Here is a 15,831-nt window from a genome sequence, read left to right as displayed (position 1 = left end):
CTTCGGCACGATGGCATAGCCTTTGAGGATGCTGTTGTCATGACAACCTACTCTGTAAGATTCACAACCTCAGCCTTCCCCCCATCTGTGGTGCAGATGTTCACATTATCCTCATGAGGAGCTGAGGGTTTTTTGAATAAAACGCCATTTAGTCATGGCTCTCTCCCCAGATAGTGAACAATTATTTATAGCATTTATTGAGGAATCAATTAAAGAAGTCCAAGAGCACCGTGTTTCCCTGTGTATAAGCAGCAAGAATGGCTCAAGGTTTACCAAACATGCCTCTAGGTTTCTTTTTGCTTCACGCAAATAAGGAACTACATTGCATTTTCTCTTGTGCTGCCCCCACATAGTTTAATTAGAAGCGTGTATAATGTGGTGGATTAGCATGGACAAAATCTCCCCGCAGTAATACTTGTTCAACTAACTTGGCACAGACCGAGCAAATCCTTGAGCAATTAATCTGAGGGATAGAATCATTTTGTCGAGCGAAGGGAGCGTGGTTGTTTTTTGATCCCGCTATTTTTTGATTACGCTGAAATTTTAAGGTTAGAGAGAATGTACCCCTGACCTCTTCAATCTGTTGCAGTCTCCCAACCGTTTTCTTTTTTATAACATCTAATCCATTGTTATGTCAGAGAGCAGCGGGATCCCACGCACAACAACGGATGAAACAAAACAAATCTCTCCCTTCAGATAAATAATCCAGAGCATCATGTGAAAAAGAATAAGTAACACTCCTTTCTATTTTTATTTTTTTATTCAAGTGAATCAGTGGACTGTTGGCGTTTATATTTGATTGAAAATATCCAAAGTTTCCTTTGACAGTATGAACCACCATGGGCCCAATGTTACACATGCCAAATGTTATTTCCTGTTTTAAAATCAATTCAACTATTCACTTAAATTCCTAATTTGTACATGGTTATCATGGAGCAATTAAATAATGAATGGTAAATGTTTCATGAACTGTTAAATCTCAACATCCTCAGGCAATTTCAAATAAACAGTAAAAAAATAAAGACTAAATGGAGTTATTGATTTTCTCTTAAACTCTACACGGAGGGAACCAAACCTCATTGTATCGATTGAGGTACTGTCTACATAAAATGCAGATAACGGGAGAAAGGGAAGAAATCAATATCGTGGACTATTTGCGTTTTACACCGGATTTCTTTCATAGGCTGCATGGCTGGAAGAACCACAACAGATCATCTATATACATCAGGTAATTGATATTTGAGACTATATTGACTGAGAGAGGATTGTGCCAGTGACATATTTTGTTTGTTCAAGGACAGACAGGGTTATCTGACAGCACCAAGGACCAAAAGGTATCTTTATGACCATACATATACATGTACAGAATCTGGTGGTCTTTACAGTTACAGGTCTTTTTATTTCCAATTAATTTCTCTGTTTTAAAGTTGTAATGTATTTAGTAAAAATGGGCAAAATATGAGTCAGTTTAAGAAAAGACAAACGCTCGAGCTAAGGACACTTGGATCAGAATATATCAATCCTCTCACTTTGAATAGCATAATTATTTGAAGATATTTCATATTCATTGAGGTTAATTATCTTCTAATCAATTTGACTGTAATACAGCAGAGTGGCGCTGTGAGAAAAACATGAGGTTGATGTCTTTCATTGCTTCAGGAAGTTATTGGAAATGATGAAATGACATCACCACAGATTTTTCCTGGCTTTGTTTGGTGCTTCTCCTGACCACGCCTTCATGCCATCTCCACCATAAAGCAGCCAGGCCTGAGTGTGTTCATCAGTTGAACTCCGGTCAGTGTGGACAACAGGTGCACTGCAGCTCTCTCCGCCTCCCTGCTGGATAATGCCCGCAGAGAAGCGCCGCTCGTCGCTTTGCGCAGGGCTTCATCATCTTCTGCACTTTGTACATTTGTACGTTTTTGTATCTTGATCACTTCCAGCCGCAATAATGCCTTTTCCGCCCATCAGCCTCCACCAGCGGATCTCCTCTCCTGGCAGGGATCTATTCGGGAAAAAGAAATCCACCGGAGTGCCTGCTCACACTGAGCTTACCAGCAAATCCGGCGGCGAAAAAGCGGGGTCGGATAAGGAGAAGCAATCCTCTTCTTGGACAACCGCGAATTTAAGAAATTTGGGCCGTAAAGTCCATCGAGAGAAGAGTAAAAGCCCTACTCAAAAGTCAAGTGGCGGTCAGGAGATCCAGGGAAAAAGCTCCTGGCTGTCGGTACCCAAACCTCAGGACTCTGAAGGAGTCAGGCGCTCCAGCTCCATGGACTCCGCCAGACACCTCCACGGCAAAGACGAAGGGAAGAAGGAGATCCAGTTTACCCTCAGTCTCACCCCTGAAGCCATTCTTGTCATCCAGAAACGAAATTTAGAAAAGCAAATGATGGCAAAGCAGCAGAAGTGTTGCGCCTCCGCAGACTTTCGACACCGGCGAGTATTTCCTTCCAAAAAGGCGCACGGATCGTCCAATAAGGGCAGCGCTCCTGTGGCCAAAGCGGAAAGCGCAGAGCAGGACATCACCGCCATCGTTAAGATATCGCTTTTGAATGATCAGTACAAGTACGACGATGTGGAGTATGAAGACGAGGACGGAGACGTGGACGAGACTGTTGTGAGGAAATGTAAAGAGTGGCTCAGAGGAGTCGAGAATGCTGCTGCTTTGGGAAAGGTCGACAAACTTTCTGCACTTCCGCACCTTAAAGGATGCTGACACATGACTTTTGAACTTTTTCTTTTACTGTAGAGATGATGGACTCATGAAAAGTGTGCACCGATGTAGGCTTGCTGCAATGGTATCTTACATTTGAGTTATGTAAATTCAACGTATTCAAATGAGGGGAGAAATCAACTCCGTATGTCACCAAGAATGACACTTATTACACGAAATTCACATAGAAAAGTAATTAATTTGGAAATGGGACATTTAAAAAAAAATGGTTTTAAATTGCAGCTTGTGGCGCTGTAGCCAACAGTGCTTCTTATGGGATGTTGCTTTGAATTTTAAAGCCTGGCCGATGTTTGTTAAAGTTTGAACTGAATACCTTAATATCCTCATTCTTTGCACATGGTTTTGTTTTCAGTGGGGTGCCAGTGGATTGGCAGAGGGGTTTGCGTAAAGGGACCCGGAACGGTTCCTTTGTGTGTGTGTGAACAAAACGCTGTCAACAACCGCTTTATACGCGCCTGCTGCTGAAACCAAACTGGACTGTTTATTTGTCCTCTAATCACAGAGGGTTCTATCCTTTGTATGGATTTATCATCGATGTACAGTATTTAATATTTACTAAATATTTGTACTGTCAAATGTTTTCTCAGCTGATGATTTTATGCCTTTTGAAGTAAAAAATGTCTTTTTTAAATTATGCAAGTGTGTCTGACCCCTTAGAATGTTTTAAAAGCTGATTGTGTTGGATAATTACCTTACATTTTGCTGATTTCCAGTCACTCAGATTTCTTTGACACTGCTGGCCAGTTCCCAGTATGTTAAAGGCTCTTTTGTTGCCACTGTTGCTACCTGAGGCCATTTGGGCATTAGTGATGTAAGCTTCTTAGATTTCCTGTTAGGCGGGCTGTCCAGTGGGGCCCAGGTACATGATCCCTTCAGGAAATTACCTACAGTTTGCTTTACCTTTGTGTGGTAAACAAAACAATGCAGTAGACATAAATAATGTTGGTGCCAAATATCTGGGAGACAAGTTCACCCCAAGTGCCACAACTATATAGTTTGAAGCAAAGGTGTTCCCAGTTTGAACTGATGGCATAATCCTACACTTGTGTCTGAGCTACAAGATCTATGTTTTAGTTCTATAGGAGGTATTAAACTTTGTGTACTGCTCAGGGAGAAACAGCTGGTCCCAAATCAATTAAAGGCTTTAAAGACAAACAAGTCCTGTTTTGTTGGCAAGAAAACTAAATAAACCAGAGTTAATGAAAAATTAAGCCACCTTTGGCTTCTTTGTTGATTCTCTTAGGCGGTCTATTGTATTGATCATTAAATGGAAATTTAAAGTACACCTTGATCACTTGCCAGCTTTGGATCAAATGAAATCTTCATGCAGCGTCACAAACATATTTAAAATGTGTGTGGTTGTGTGTACAGAGTGAAGGCTCTCTGCAATAAGGCTTTACCATTGTTCTTTGTAACTTGGTGACCAAAGTTTGTGGTCCACCTTAAAGCCCCAAATTGTACGGAGGAGTGTAACCTCTAAGACATTACAAGAAAAGCCCACACGCCGACAACTGGTAAGCTGTTCTTGAAAAAAGACTTTGATGCTCTTGTTACATTGCTGTTTAACATCGTTTTGGAATTTGATTCCAAGAATCTTATTTCTAAAGGTATCATCAATAGATTTGCCATGCAACCTGGGTGCAAGGACCTTCATCAACCAAGACTTCAGCCTTCTATTTCGAATGCACACTTATTTCCTGTTGGTGTCGGAAAGGTATTTTAAATAATCCACTTATCAGCACTGAGTTTTGATTTTATTAACTTGGTAATTGACATTTTAAACATTAATGGACCACCAGAGTTAGTTGTGTGTCTTTTCATTGTGTTCCAGCACATGACATTACAGATTTCACATGTGAGTGAAAAACAAGCTGCCAGAATAAAGCATCTTGTCCTGAATAGATGTTCACATTCAGTATCACAAAGTGGTTTAATTGTTGCATGTCACAGTCTGAGATCATGGCTGAACCAGGGCAGTGTGTACCAAGACCCGTCCGCCTCTCCCGTGATAATATTATCTACTGACTCGGTGTCCAAAGGTTGTGTAATCCCTCTCTATTGTGTCATTTCAATTGTGCCCTTGTTTATGTGCCTCTCTCTGGTATTCATTGCTGTCTGGTGTGTGTGCCTCAAGCCGAGCTATTCATGTCTGTTCTGGGGGTGAGAGCTGCATTATTGTGTCTGAAGTTGCTGAAATACTTGCGTTCAACAGGGAAAAGTAGAAATTAAAGAAGCAGGTTGAGACGGTTGACTTGGTTACAGGTGGAAACACTTTCTTCCAAGGTCTTCACACTTCTTTTCATCACAATCTGCATCTGTTTACACCTGCAGCATCTGAAGTGTTCTCCTGCAATGTCTCTACCAAAGTAAAAAGAGGCTTCTGTCCACCTCACTGCAGTATCATCATAGCAGTCTAGCAGAGTGTGCATTATGCTCCTCTTATTTATAGTGACAGGGAGCGCAGATGGATGCTGCCTCCACCCTGTCACTGACACTTTGCACACAGCACTGCAGGTCCCTTTGCTCTGCCACAACAGTATTACTGTGGCAACGGAACTGATAAATCCCTGCGTTTCCAGCAGCTTTTGTGAGAAAAGACAAAGCAGACACTTCCTGCACAGACTCAGCCCATAAACTTCAGTAATGTGCTCATTCAGTGGCAGCCTGTTAAGAACAAGGCTTTTCCCAGATACAGGGCGACCTCAGAGATAACACTTCGATCACAGAGTGCAGTTCTCCTCTTAAAGCTCAAGCATGTTTTATTCTTCGTTTAAGGGTAATAAGAAAAGAGCATGGAGCTCCATGTTATGCAGCTAATCTGCTTTCGCATATTACTCCCATTAGCCTTGCTTTCTTTGGATCCATGCCATTTTGCATTCCTTTGCATCTTGAATTTTCTCGTACTTCGCTGGGACAAGTTATCTCTTGCCTTAAAATATGTAAGTTGAAATCGGTCACTAAAACCTTCCTCTGCAACATCGGTTGGGTATCAGTCTTCATCCAGATTAAACAGAACACCAATGATATGCTAAGGGACAGCCCTACAAAATAGGTTTCTAGAGACATGCCGGAAATAAGGTAAGAGCTTTGTGGGAGAGGAGGTGGGCATATTCCTCCTGCGTATTTATTTTTTTAGCTGGATCTTGCACGAACACAATGTCAGGCTGGTGTGTGTGTGTGTGTGTGTGTGTGTGTGTGTGTGTGTGTGTGTGTGTGTGTGTGTGTGTGTGTGTGTGTGTGTGTGTGTGTGTGTGTGTGTGTGTGTGTGTGTGTGTGTGTGTGTGTGTGTGTGTGTGTGTGTGTGTGTGTGTGTGTGTGTGTGTGTGTGTGTGTGTGTGTGTGTGTGTGGGAGGTTGCTCTTGGCAGACGAGGGGGATTTCAAAAATGCATTCTTATTTCTTAATCTTCAAGCAAGCTGACTGATTCACTCCCACAGCATCTAAATTGGGTTTCACTGTGGATAAGCAGGGGATGGAGAAAGCCAAGCCCTGGAGGAGAAAGGCAATGCACGATAGAAGTCCAGACTCGGACCAAGAGGCCAAGGCCAGGCATCAGGCTCAGCTCGAAAAGGTTGATAAATACTGTAGGATAAAATGTTTGTGACACTTATGTAGTCATTAAGCACATTTTGCTGCCAGTTCTCAGCAGATAAGGCAGACGTGAAAAACATGTTCTTTGACACATAATTAATAGTTTCTTCATCTCCCAATGATACTGAAGCACAGTAGTGCCTCCATATTTAGGTGCTGCTCCCTTTTAGCTCACTTCCTCTCAGTTTGTGTCCTTCCCTATCTTGTCGATCCTCTAGCGCCATCTAGAGGCCTACAGGAACATGCACCGCCTCAGAGATGCTCTCTGTCGCCGCTATGCTGCCCTGCTCACAGACAAGGTCCACTCCCAGAGATTACTGCTGCAGCAGAGAGAGGAGGCAGCCAGAACCAAGTCAGAGAGTGAGCCTCGGAAGGTAAAACTTCACATCCAAGTATTACAAAACTAGGTGCTTTATTTGAGTCTTGAATTATCATAAAAACCATGTCTTGTATTTATAGTAAAGATTATGTTCTTTAATATATTGAAAATCGTGGCTGTCCTGGCTATGTTGAACTGTTTCACGTTCAGATTTTGTGTCTGAATATGTGGGGTAGTTTCATTACACATGTCTAGCGTGTGAATCCTTCACTAAGAAAATTATAACACAATAAGGAATCTAATAGATGGATAGATAGATGAGTACTTTATTGATCCCAATTTGGGATTATTTTTAATGTTAAGATTTCAAAAAGGTTCACCTACAAGATGCAGGTCAACATCAATCAATAAAGTAAGCAGAATACAAAAAAACCCAGCATAACTTAATTTTGTAACTTTTTAAAAATGAACCAGAGACAGCGCACATTATTCTACACATCAGTTTCGTCCTCGATGTAAATGCCAGAGTTAGCTAATGATTTTTATCTGTTGTCCAGGGTTAGGTTGTAACAAGGGGTGGCACTACTCGCTACATCTACACACTGTGATGCACTGCAATATATAAATATCAAACAAAGTAGCAGAAAAAGGAGAGTATGTGACAGCAGTGTCAAAGATGGTGATTGTTGGTTCCCTACATTTGCATATTCAGGAGGAAAGGTTGTTTTTTTTTTTCAAGGGTCAGAGCACATTTCTTTAGCTGGCCATGTGTATTTCCTGAGGGCCTGATTTGACCTACAGGCTGTAATTAGCCTACCACAGCACCGCACTTTGTCTGAGCTCAAATACACAACCACCCAAATCAAAGCATCCCTGTTTTGACTGCGACACCTTCACTTTCTCTCCTCAAGTGACATGCATAACATTAAAACCATTGCAGTTTACAACTTAATCCTGAGAGCCTTTAGGTCCTGCACCGTATACTGTGGGCACAGTGTAGCAGGCTAACACTTTGATGAATGGAACTATTGTAGCAACTATTCATATTATTAATTAAAGTGTTAACTTGCAAGAGATAACATAATAATAATTTGCAAGTCGTTTATCTCAGTGCTTTTGGAGCATCATGAAAGCAGAGAAAGGCCATAATAATTTCAGTCTTAAAAAATAATGAATCATTAATATTGACATTAAACACCACTAAGTTTTAATATTGAAACATTTATTTTATTCTGCTGACCCTTGCACATTGTTTTCACTCTATTATCTATCTATTACAGTCGCTTTAAATGTCACCTTTTGAACACAGGATGCTTATATTTTCTGTCTAAATTCATGAACCCTAGAAAGTACTAAATGTTGTTGCACACGTACCCCTCTGAAAAGGTAAAAGTTTGGAATTGAAACCACAACTTCGGAAAGATGTCTTTAAAAGTAAAACATGTCAATGCTACGAATTCAGTGGTATCAGTAATAAAGTTTAAATAATGTTAACATTTCACTAGCTATTAAGTTGTTTATAAACCCACAAATACAAATTTAGTTTCCTGTTCTTGTTTATAATTCTCCTCCTGTCGTAGTTGCTGGGATTGACTTTGATTTTGACTGTCTCATCTCTGACAGGGTGTGAAAAGAGCAATAAGCTTTACAGAGGGCATGCAAAGAGGGGGTCTGTCATGAGAGAGATCCTGTGTTATCTTCCCCTCCTGTAAAAGCTGAGCTCCTTCAGGAGGATGTAATTGTCCTCTCTAATGACTTGCACTTGGTAGGGGAAGACAAAGAGAGCACAATAAAGGATTATAGAGGCCCTCCAGTAGGATTCCTTTGCTTTAAATTGCAGAGCAAATGAAACTGCCCGTTGTTTCCTCGGCTCGGATCGAGAGGCTCGGTCACAGACACAGAGGTGAGGCAGGACCAAAGCAGAGCAAGTCAAGAACACCTGCTGGGGCCTAATTGGTCCTTGCGGTTGTTAATGGCTTCCTGTGGCTGTGTGTTTACTTCTCATTTGTTTTGTGTACTCTGTTTCCCAGCCCCAAAACAAGGGAGGCTTGCTTTAAATCTCTATTCCCACAACTCACTGTCTCTGACTGTCTGTCTGCCTCCTCTTCTCTTCTTCACTCAGAAACAAAAGAAGTTGTCCTTCTCCAAACTGCTGCACAATGACTCATACCTGAAGCCCCTCCCTAAAACCAACTATTGCCTGGTAGGTTTTTCACCCAGCAGCAAAAGTATACCACCTGACTTCAATCCAGCTCTGCCTTTGATTTATGTGTAATCCCTTTCCGTGACATTCTTCAAATTTTCCTTCACAATTTCTTTTCTGAGATCTTTGACCTCCAGAGGCAGTTAGCTGAGCGTGGACATTTGAGAACCCACCACGACTTGGAGGACTTTTATAGGGGTATCACATATAACCGTCACCCCGCACAGCTGTATAAAAGTCTGGAAGATGTCAAGAAAAGGAGTTAAGAAACAGTTTTATATTAAAACTTTCACTTTATCTGTTGGAGAAAATCAGTAGATTTCATTATGTGTGTTGATGTTACAGTGTTGGAAAGCAGACCTGCAGCTGGTTTTATGACTGACAAGAAATCAGAAAAACATCCCTGCACCGCTGAAGATAAAGGACATGAAGGGCACTCCAGGAGGAGAATACCTACACTGTAATAAGTAGTGGTGACTTTATTTAATAGACCTGTGAAATCATTTCAGGCAAATACATATATTTGTTTAGAGATGTAAGCTTTTTTCCTTTCTCCATGATAATTGGACCAGTAGATTAAGACCACTTGTCCGTTAAAAATGAAGCTATAGCTAAACCATTTAGCTTAGCTTAGCAAAAATACTGCAAACGGGAAAACAGCAAGGCTTGCTTTTTCCAAATGTGACAAAATAGAGCTACCATCACCTTTAAAACTTGCAAATTAAAATAAATAAATAGTTTCTTTAACAAACCATTATAATTCAGAAAGTCAACAGGTTGAGATTTTATGGGGTTTGAGTTACAAAATGTTTCTCTAGTACAAGTCTTGTTTATTTCTGACTCAGGGTACATGGTTAAAAGATACAGCTGGTGTTGGTAAGGGGCCGGCCGGCTGTAGACGCTTCTGGTCCTAAACTGTGAGCTTTCTGGATCTCTGTTTGCTCTGCCTTTAAGAACAAACAGGGACTCCACCGGAGGCTTGTTTAGCATGGACCCTCCCGGAGGAGAAAGCTGATTACTCACGTAGAAGTGAGATGACCAAACACAATCTGACCCTGCTGTTGTGGAGACTCGCCTTCTCGGTCGGTCACTTTAACTTCCACAAACATTGTCCAGGGTAAAATGTCATAATTATGTCTGCTACAAAAGAGCTATAGCAATTGGGCCAGGGGTGTCACCTTATGCCAGCCCTGCGAGCAGATGTTGAACTGTTTGAAAAGTTCCTACTCATTTAAAGCTTTATGGGCTTCCAGGCAAACAGCACTCCATTTAGCAAAAAGTGGCAGGGAGAGCCTTTAAGACTTTGAGTTGTATTGTGGTTCCATTCATCGCTAGTTATACAAGCATTATACTGGTATTAAGAATCATCTATAGCTTCAGTTTTAAGAGAGAACTCTGGAGGTTTTGTTTATTCTTAATCAAGACTTAAACTGACATCATATTTTAGTGTATACAGCTGAATTAGTTTATTTCAGGACTTTTACTTCAATTGACACTTCCCACTCAATTTATCGTTGAACATTAATCAACATTACAACTTGAACTTCAGTCTTCTGCTTTTGTAGCAGCCTAACCCTAAACATCACTTAGCAGTAACTCTTAGTATGACACTGTGGCGATGAAACCTGCGTTTCTTTCAGCACGTCCATTTGAACCGTTATTTCCACTTATCTCAGTAACTGTAGGTAAATTGCCTCTTCTGACGTATTTTCTGTTTAAAAGTTTTTAAAGTGGTGATGGGCAAAATGTATGGAATTCGAAGCACTTTGATTGATTTATTCCGGAAAACTCTCAAATGCTTTTTTTCTCCTTCCCTCTGCTCTTGTACCTTTTTTTCACAACACAAAAGCATGGGATTAACATGGGTGCTGATAGTTTTAACTACACATTTTACATATTATAATCTACAAGTGTGTTTGCTTTAAATCTAAAGATGTGTTGTTCGGATCGACTTTACATGTATGCACCTGCTCATAACCGCCTCAGTGTCCCTTGTGTTTACATGTTGTGAATGTATAACAGAACAGTGTCGGCCACCATCACCTTTGTTGTTAATTAGGGCTCAACCCTGTTTAGTATGAGCATGTATGATGTTAGCAAGAGGCTGTCACCGTCAAACAGCACATTGGCTTTGGGACATTAGACTGTTGGTAAGAAGGCGAGTGAAGGCGCTGACAAGTCCTCCATCAGTGTGAAATCTCACCACACCACAGACAAACATGGTGAGACAGCAGCCCTCCCTGCGCCCCCCAACCTGACTGTGCTATAGGCACATTCCCCACATCCATAAGAAATACCCCAAATAAAAGCAATTAGAGTTGAAGAAAAAATATGGAGTCGGCAAAATCCTTTTTTTATCTTTGTGACAATTCATCCAATCTGTCCTGCGTTGGTTACTATTTATATTCTTATTATTAGCTGTTATGATTTATTGGACAGTTTGCTATCTTTGTGGCCATCTGGTCATGGTCTCTTCAACATGTTGAATTTCACAAGTATGCATTACAGGCCTACAAAATTAAATTGACCAGAACATACCATGTCTATTACTATAGTTGACTGCGAGTGGAAAATGCACAGAAGTCTGGGCTCGTCTAGTTGCGTCTAAATTTGTAGGATCATTATAGTCAACCTTTTTAATGAGTTATCATTTAGGTTACTGCATTGTAGGCATTCAACATGTCATCGCTAATATTGTACACATATGAGTGCACAGGTCCACATCCTCATTCCTCCACCCACCTCAGGGTTTGTATAGATCTGTTACCTGCTGCACTGTACTGTGAGTAAACGATGCCTTGCTCAGGAGTCCTCCCTGAAGCCAGTTTGCACCCAGCAGACAAAGTGTGTTGTCACCCGAGTGCGCAGTGTTTTTGGGTGTGAGCTGCACCACACTATGGCTAAGTAGCAGACCATTAGGAATATACATTTTGTGTACAGGTCACACATCCCAGCTGTAAGCAAATTGACCAGAATACAAAATGTTTCAACACATTTTTTCATTATTCCTTAGATTAACATGTGAGTCTTTGGTTTGTCCTGCTGTAAAATTAGCTGATTTCTGCATGTGTGTGTGTGTGTTTGCGTCTATAGGATATTGGAGCATGAGTCTGGTTCAGAAGATGGTCCAGCAGAGCTGATCTTTGGAGGCAGCCAGGAGAAGGAGGAAACTGAGCAAATGTTTCCCAAGGTTAGTGTAAAAACCACAGGGGCAGCAACCCCACTTAACTATGGCAGAGAGAGGTAAACACACCTGGAGCAGTGATCATCCAATGGCCTCCTCAACCAACACACAAAGAATACACTAAACAGAAAGACCTATTACTGTGGGCTACATTTTCATCTTTTTGCATCCAACTTAGCTTTCCTTTTCCGGTTACACTATTTACTCCCGGCAAAAATAGTTTAAAGTAAAAGCTGCAGAGAAGCTACAGCCAGCATTTGCTTATCTTAGCTTAGCATTAAGACTGGAATCACAGGGATTTAGCCAGTCAAAAAGTAACCAATTCCACCTACCAGTAGGACTTCTCCTAAAACACACTGACTAGCATGTTATATCTTGTGTTGAAGCATAAAATGTATTGTTTAGTAAGGTGTCTTAGATGCTGCTGGCAGAAAATGACAGTATAACCACATGACCCAGGCTAGGTGTTTATTATGTTTCCTGTCTTTGTGCTTCATCAGAATATAATTCTAGCTTGTGTCACAGAAAAGGTGCACCATGCCTATAATATTTTAAACTATACAGTGATATTAGAGATCAGGAGAGAGGCTGGAAAAAAGACTCCAAAAAGTGAGAACATTAGAAACGAGGTTATGCTCAGGTGCTGAGACGAGCATATATGGACAAGCATGCAGGACTCATTTTTCTCTCACTTCTGTGTCAAAACGGGCCTGAGCAAACAGAGGATGAGCCTGGCTGGAAGGAGAGCAGGCGAAGGCAAACAGTGGTCAGACAGGACTGGTGAAAGCCAGCAGGCATGCAGGAGCATTAACTCACCGCGGCTACGTGCTGAAATGTCCACTGTAGGAGAGGCCGGAACACCCTTAGCTCACAATCTAGGGTTCAGGTTTTAAGGTTACCTACAATATGTAGGAGTGGGAACTGTGGTGATGTCAGGCCACAAACAACTGCTTCAAAAATAGTATGCAGTTGAAGGGAATTTTTAAACTTATACGAGAGAGTCAAGTTGTTCAACTCTATGATCATATTTGAAGTCACATTTTGTTTTAAGTTTGATCGTATTATATTATACGGCCTTGCTCTCTAATTATTTAATCCATATGTGATAATAAGATAATAATAATAATAATAATAATTATGTGTTAATAAAAGTGTTTTCTGCACCCAATCAAGATATGTGTTATTATTATGGAAATTGATGAGTTGAAGTTGCCAAATGATTTCCCTTCATCACATTAATGAAAATCAGCTTGAAACATGCCTTAAACACTGATAATAAATAAAAATCTTGATTTCTTTAATCCATTAAAAACAGTAGTCTTTTCAGCTTTAAAAAGAGGAAAAGCCGAATTAATTCAGCCTTGATTGCTTGCATTGTCTGCGGTTTATTTAAGTTGCACCTGTATATAATCCTTTTGAGGATGTGGGGGGGGGGGATCTATAGAGCACCATATAGATCAGTAACATTAATTCACAGTGCTCAGGACAAAAAAAAAAATCAGGAAGTAGCCTAGTGTGACAGTTAGCGCTGCGTGGGGTGTTGGAGGAGGAGTGTGAGGCGCCAAACGGGACACTAGGACTGTGGGAAATGACACTGGCTATGACACCTATGAATTTTATACCGTGGTTACCTCAGCTCGTATACAAGGGGATGTCTCTTTTCAAATTACAAAACGATTCATGGATAAGGAAATGATAGATGAATGCAATATGTGCCACCCACAGATGAAAGCCCCAACATTTGCAACCCTACAGCCTAACTTTATTAGGAACTTCCAGAGCAAGATGCCTGATTTGGTAGGTCCTTTTTTTTTATGTGCTTCTTAAGGTTAGAGTGTATGGCAGCTGAGCACAGAACAACCGAGGGAAACACTGATGTGCTTTCTCTCAATCACAGATTATCCCTGGGATTCCTGAGAAGAGCAAGAAAGCTGAAATTTACTTGAGACGGCTGAGACGCATGCATGATCTTTGTTTGACCAACATGGCTTTCTCCCAAAGGTTTGTAATTTACCAAAAAGGAAGAAACATTAAGGAATTAAGGACACGGATACTTAAAGTTTAGATTTAGCAACCTTTATCACTGATGAGGAGGGATCAGAAGCGTATTGAAGGAGCCTTTAACTGCTTTTTAAACTGAGTGAGTTTGTTTTTCTCTGCTTGCTGTGAACTGTGGTCCAGACTGCTGGACAGGGAGACAGACTCTCTGAGCTGGCAGGAGGAGCGAGGCAACCAAGATTTGGTTAGTAACACAAACCAGCCACAACACAACACTACACCCCAGAACTCTATGGAAGTTAACACGTAGCTGTCAGACAATATCTGCCTTTAACGTTTGTTTTTTCTCTTCCCAAGCCACCATGGCAACAGGTCACACCGAATAAGTTTACCAGAATACATTAGTTATTTGTGAGCATGACACTGTAGTACCTCATGACTGAATGTAAATCAGTTGATTAAGGATTGAGTTATCTGTGAGAGATTTTTTTTCTGTTCTTTCATAGGTGCTTCCAAGTATTGACTCCAAACAAGGGAAGACGAGCCAAACCAACCAGGCGCCTCTCTGCTCTCCAAAACAGCAAAGCAGTTTCCCGAAAGACCGGCCTTCATGTTCCTGGCCTCTGAGCAGAATGACCTCAGATAGGTGCATAAAAACAAACATCCTTCATTTTTATTTAATGTCTTTGTTGGAGACAAATGCCTGAATTGTGTGTGTTTTCTTGGCAGACACCGAAGTCTTGAGACTTTGGTTTGGGACAGAGCAACGTGCTGCCGTAAAACACCTGATCCCTTATCCATTGAAGACGTGTGTCAACAAAAGCATGTAGAGGTACAATTATTTATCAGGTTAATTAAATTAGAATAACAATTTCATTGGTTTTTTTTAATTGCTTTTGTTTCTTCTTTTTCTTTAGATAATTGACTGTGGATTTAAGCTACGGAGGAACTATTAAGTAAAAACAAATCACTGAAGATAAAACCAACACAGCCTCTCTGTAGGGAAAATGTACAGATATGATTGTGTCAGTTCATATGGAAAAACAAGATTACTATATAATTAAATGTTTTGAATATATATATTGTTGATTTTTCTTCTATAAAGAAGGTAGTGTACCTATTCATTGGGTGTCCTGAAATATAAAAGTTGTGTTATAATGTAATGAACCTATTTAAATTGTTATAACAATTGGTGTTCAAATTATAAAGTTTTACTGCAGGCGATTTGTTCTCTTAAGAGAAACGTTTTTAAAAACAATTATTAAAGATGTAAATTTCATTTTTTTTTCCCTCACAATTTAGAATACAAAAATAACTTTGACTTGTTCATACTTCATTCATAGTTGTCACTCACTTACACAGGACTGAAAAAGTTCCAGGTTTAGCAACATATTATATATTTAAAGTGATCTGGGTTCTGATCCTTTAGGGACAAAGAGCAGCTCAGCACACAGTGGTTGGGCTTTCTGCAGGTGTGGCTTTGATCTAAGTGTCAATGTTTACAGGTTGATGTAATAAAGAAGGTTAAACTGCTTTATTCAAAATCCCGTAGTCCTCAATGATATGGCCCTCTCAGCCAATCCCTGGTAAGCCCGCAAAGATCAAAGAGGAGAGGAGCCAACCATGTCCGCTCTAAACACCCATTCTGAGCCTGTCTTCACACTATATATGTGGGAGCTGTCCATGAAGTCCAGCGACCTGAGATAACTGCGTGTGGAGACTCAGGAACAGGAGAGAGATTTCGTTTTTTTCAAATAAGACCTGTGATTACATACATTCAGCCCTGGAGCTGTTGGACAG

The 15,831-nt window shown here is 40.6% G+C and overlaps 2 protein-coding genes across 9 annotated transcripts; both read left to right on the top strand.

The window, feature by feature from the left end:
* Positions 1-1,176: 1,176 nt before the first annotated feature.
* prr18 (proline rich 18) lies at positions 1,177-3,371 on the top strand. The gene has a single exon (XM_063874359.1). The coding sequence runs from the start codon at positions 1,952-1,954 to the stop codon at positions 2,717-2,719; it is 768 nt and encodes a 255-aa protein (XP_063730429.1). The 5' UTR covers positions 1,177-1,951; the 3' UTR covers positions 2,720-3,371.
* si:ch211-130h14.4 (uncharacterized) lies at positions 3,204-15,808 on the top strand. 8 transcript variants are annotated; one of them, XM_063874356.1, is made up of 13 exons: positions 3,204-3,273; positions 6,206-6,307; positions 6,546-6,701; positions 8,769-8,849; positions 8,972-9,110; positions 9,195-9,309; positions 11,943-12,039; positions 13,759-13,830; positions 13,931-14,034; positions 14,215-14,275; positions 14,538-14,677; positions 14,761-14,863; positions 14,949-15,808. In XM_063874356.1, the coding sequence occupies exons 2-13, from the start codon at positions 6,209-6,211 to the stop codon at positions 14,985-14,987; spliced, it is 1,206 nt and encodes a 401-aa protein (XP_063730426.1). In that variant the 5' UTR covers positions 3,204-3,273; positions 6,206-6,208; the 3' UTR covers positions 14,988-15,808. The 8 variants fall into 8 exon arrangements, with proteins under 8 accessions (XP_063730426.1, XP_063730420.1, XP_063730419.1 ...); XM_063874350.1 differs by lacking the exon at positions 3,204-3,273 and adding an exon at positions 3,600-4,451 and having other exon boundaries at positions 6,203-6,307; positions 8,987-9,110; XM_063874349.1 differs by lacking the exon at positions 3,204-3,273 and adding an exon at positions 4,410-4,451 and having other exon boundaries at positions 6,203-6,307.
* Positions 15,809-15,831: the final 23 nt, after the last annotated feature.

Source organism: Eleginops maclovinus, chromosome 22 (genome assembly GCF_036324505.1).
Source record: "Eleginops maclovinus isolate JMC-PN-2008 ecotype Puerto Natales chromosome 22, JC_Emac_rtc_rv5, whole genome shotgun sequence".
In the NCBI taxonomy this organism is placed as follows: Eukaryota; Metazoa; Chordata; class Actinopteri; order Perciformes; family Eleginopidae; genus Eleginops; species Eleginops maclovinus.
Note: the sequence above shows the minus strand (reverse complement) of the source record. Positions and strands in the feature narration are given on the sequence as shown.

Coding starts and splice junctions, on each gene's coding strand:
- si:ch211-130h14.4 (XM_063874350.1), top strand. CDS start 4,365: ATGCAACCTGGGTGCAAGGACCTTCATCAACCAAGACTTCAGCCTTCT. Junction 6,308..6,545: donor ATCAGGCTCAGCTCGAAAAG/GTTGATAAATAC, acceptor TCGATCCTCTAG/CGCCATCTAGAGGCCTACAG. Junction 8,850..8,986: donor CTAAAACCAACTATTGCCTG/GTAGGTTTTTCA, acceptor TTTGACCTCCAG/AGGCAGTTAGCTGAGCGTGG.
- prr18 (XM_063874359.1), top strand. CDS start 1,952: ATGCCTTTTCCGCCCATCAGCCTCCACCAGCGGATCTCCTCTCCTGGC.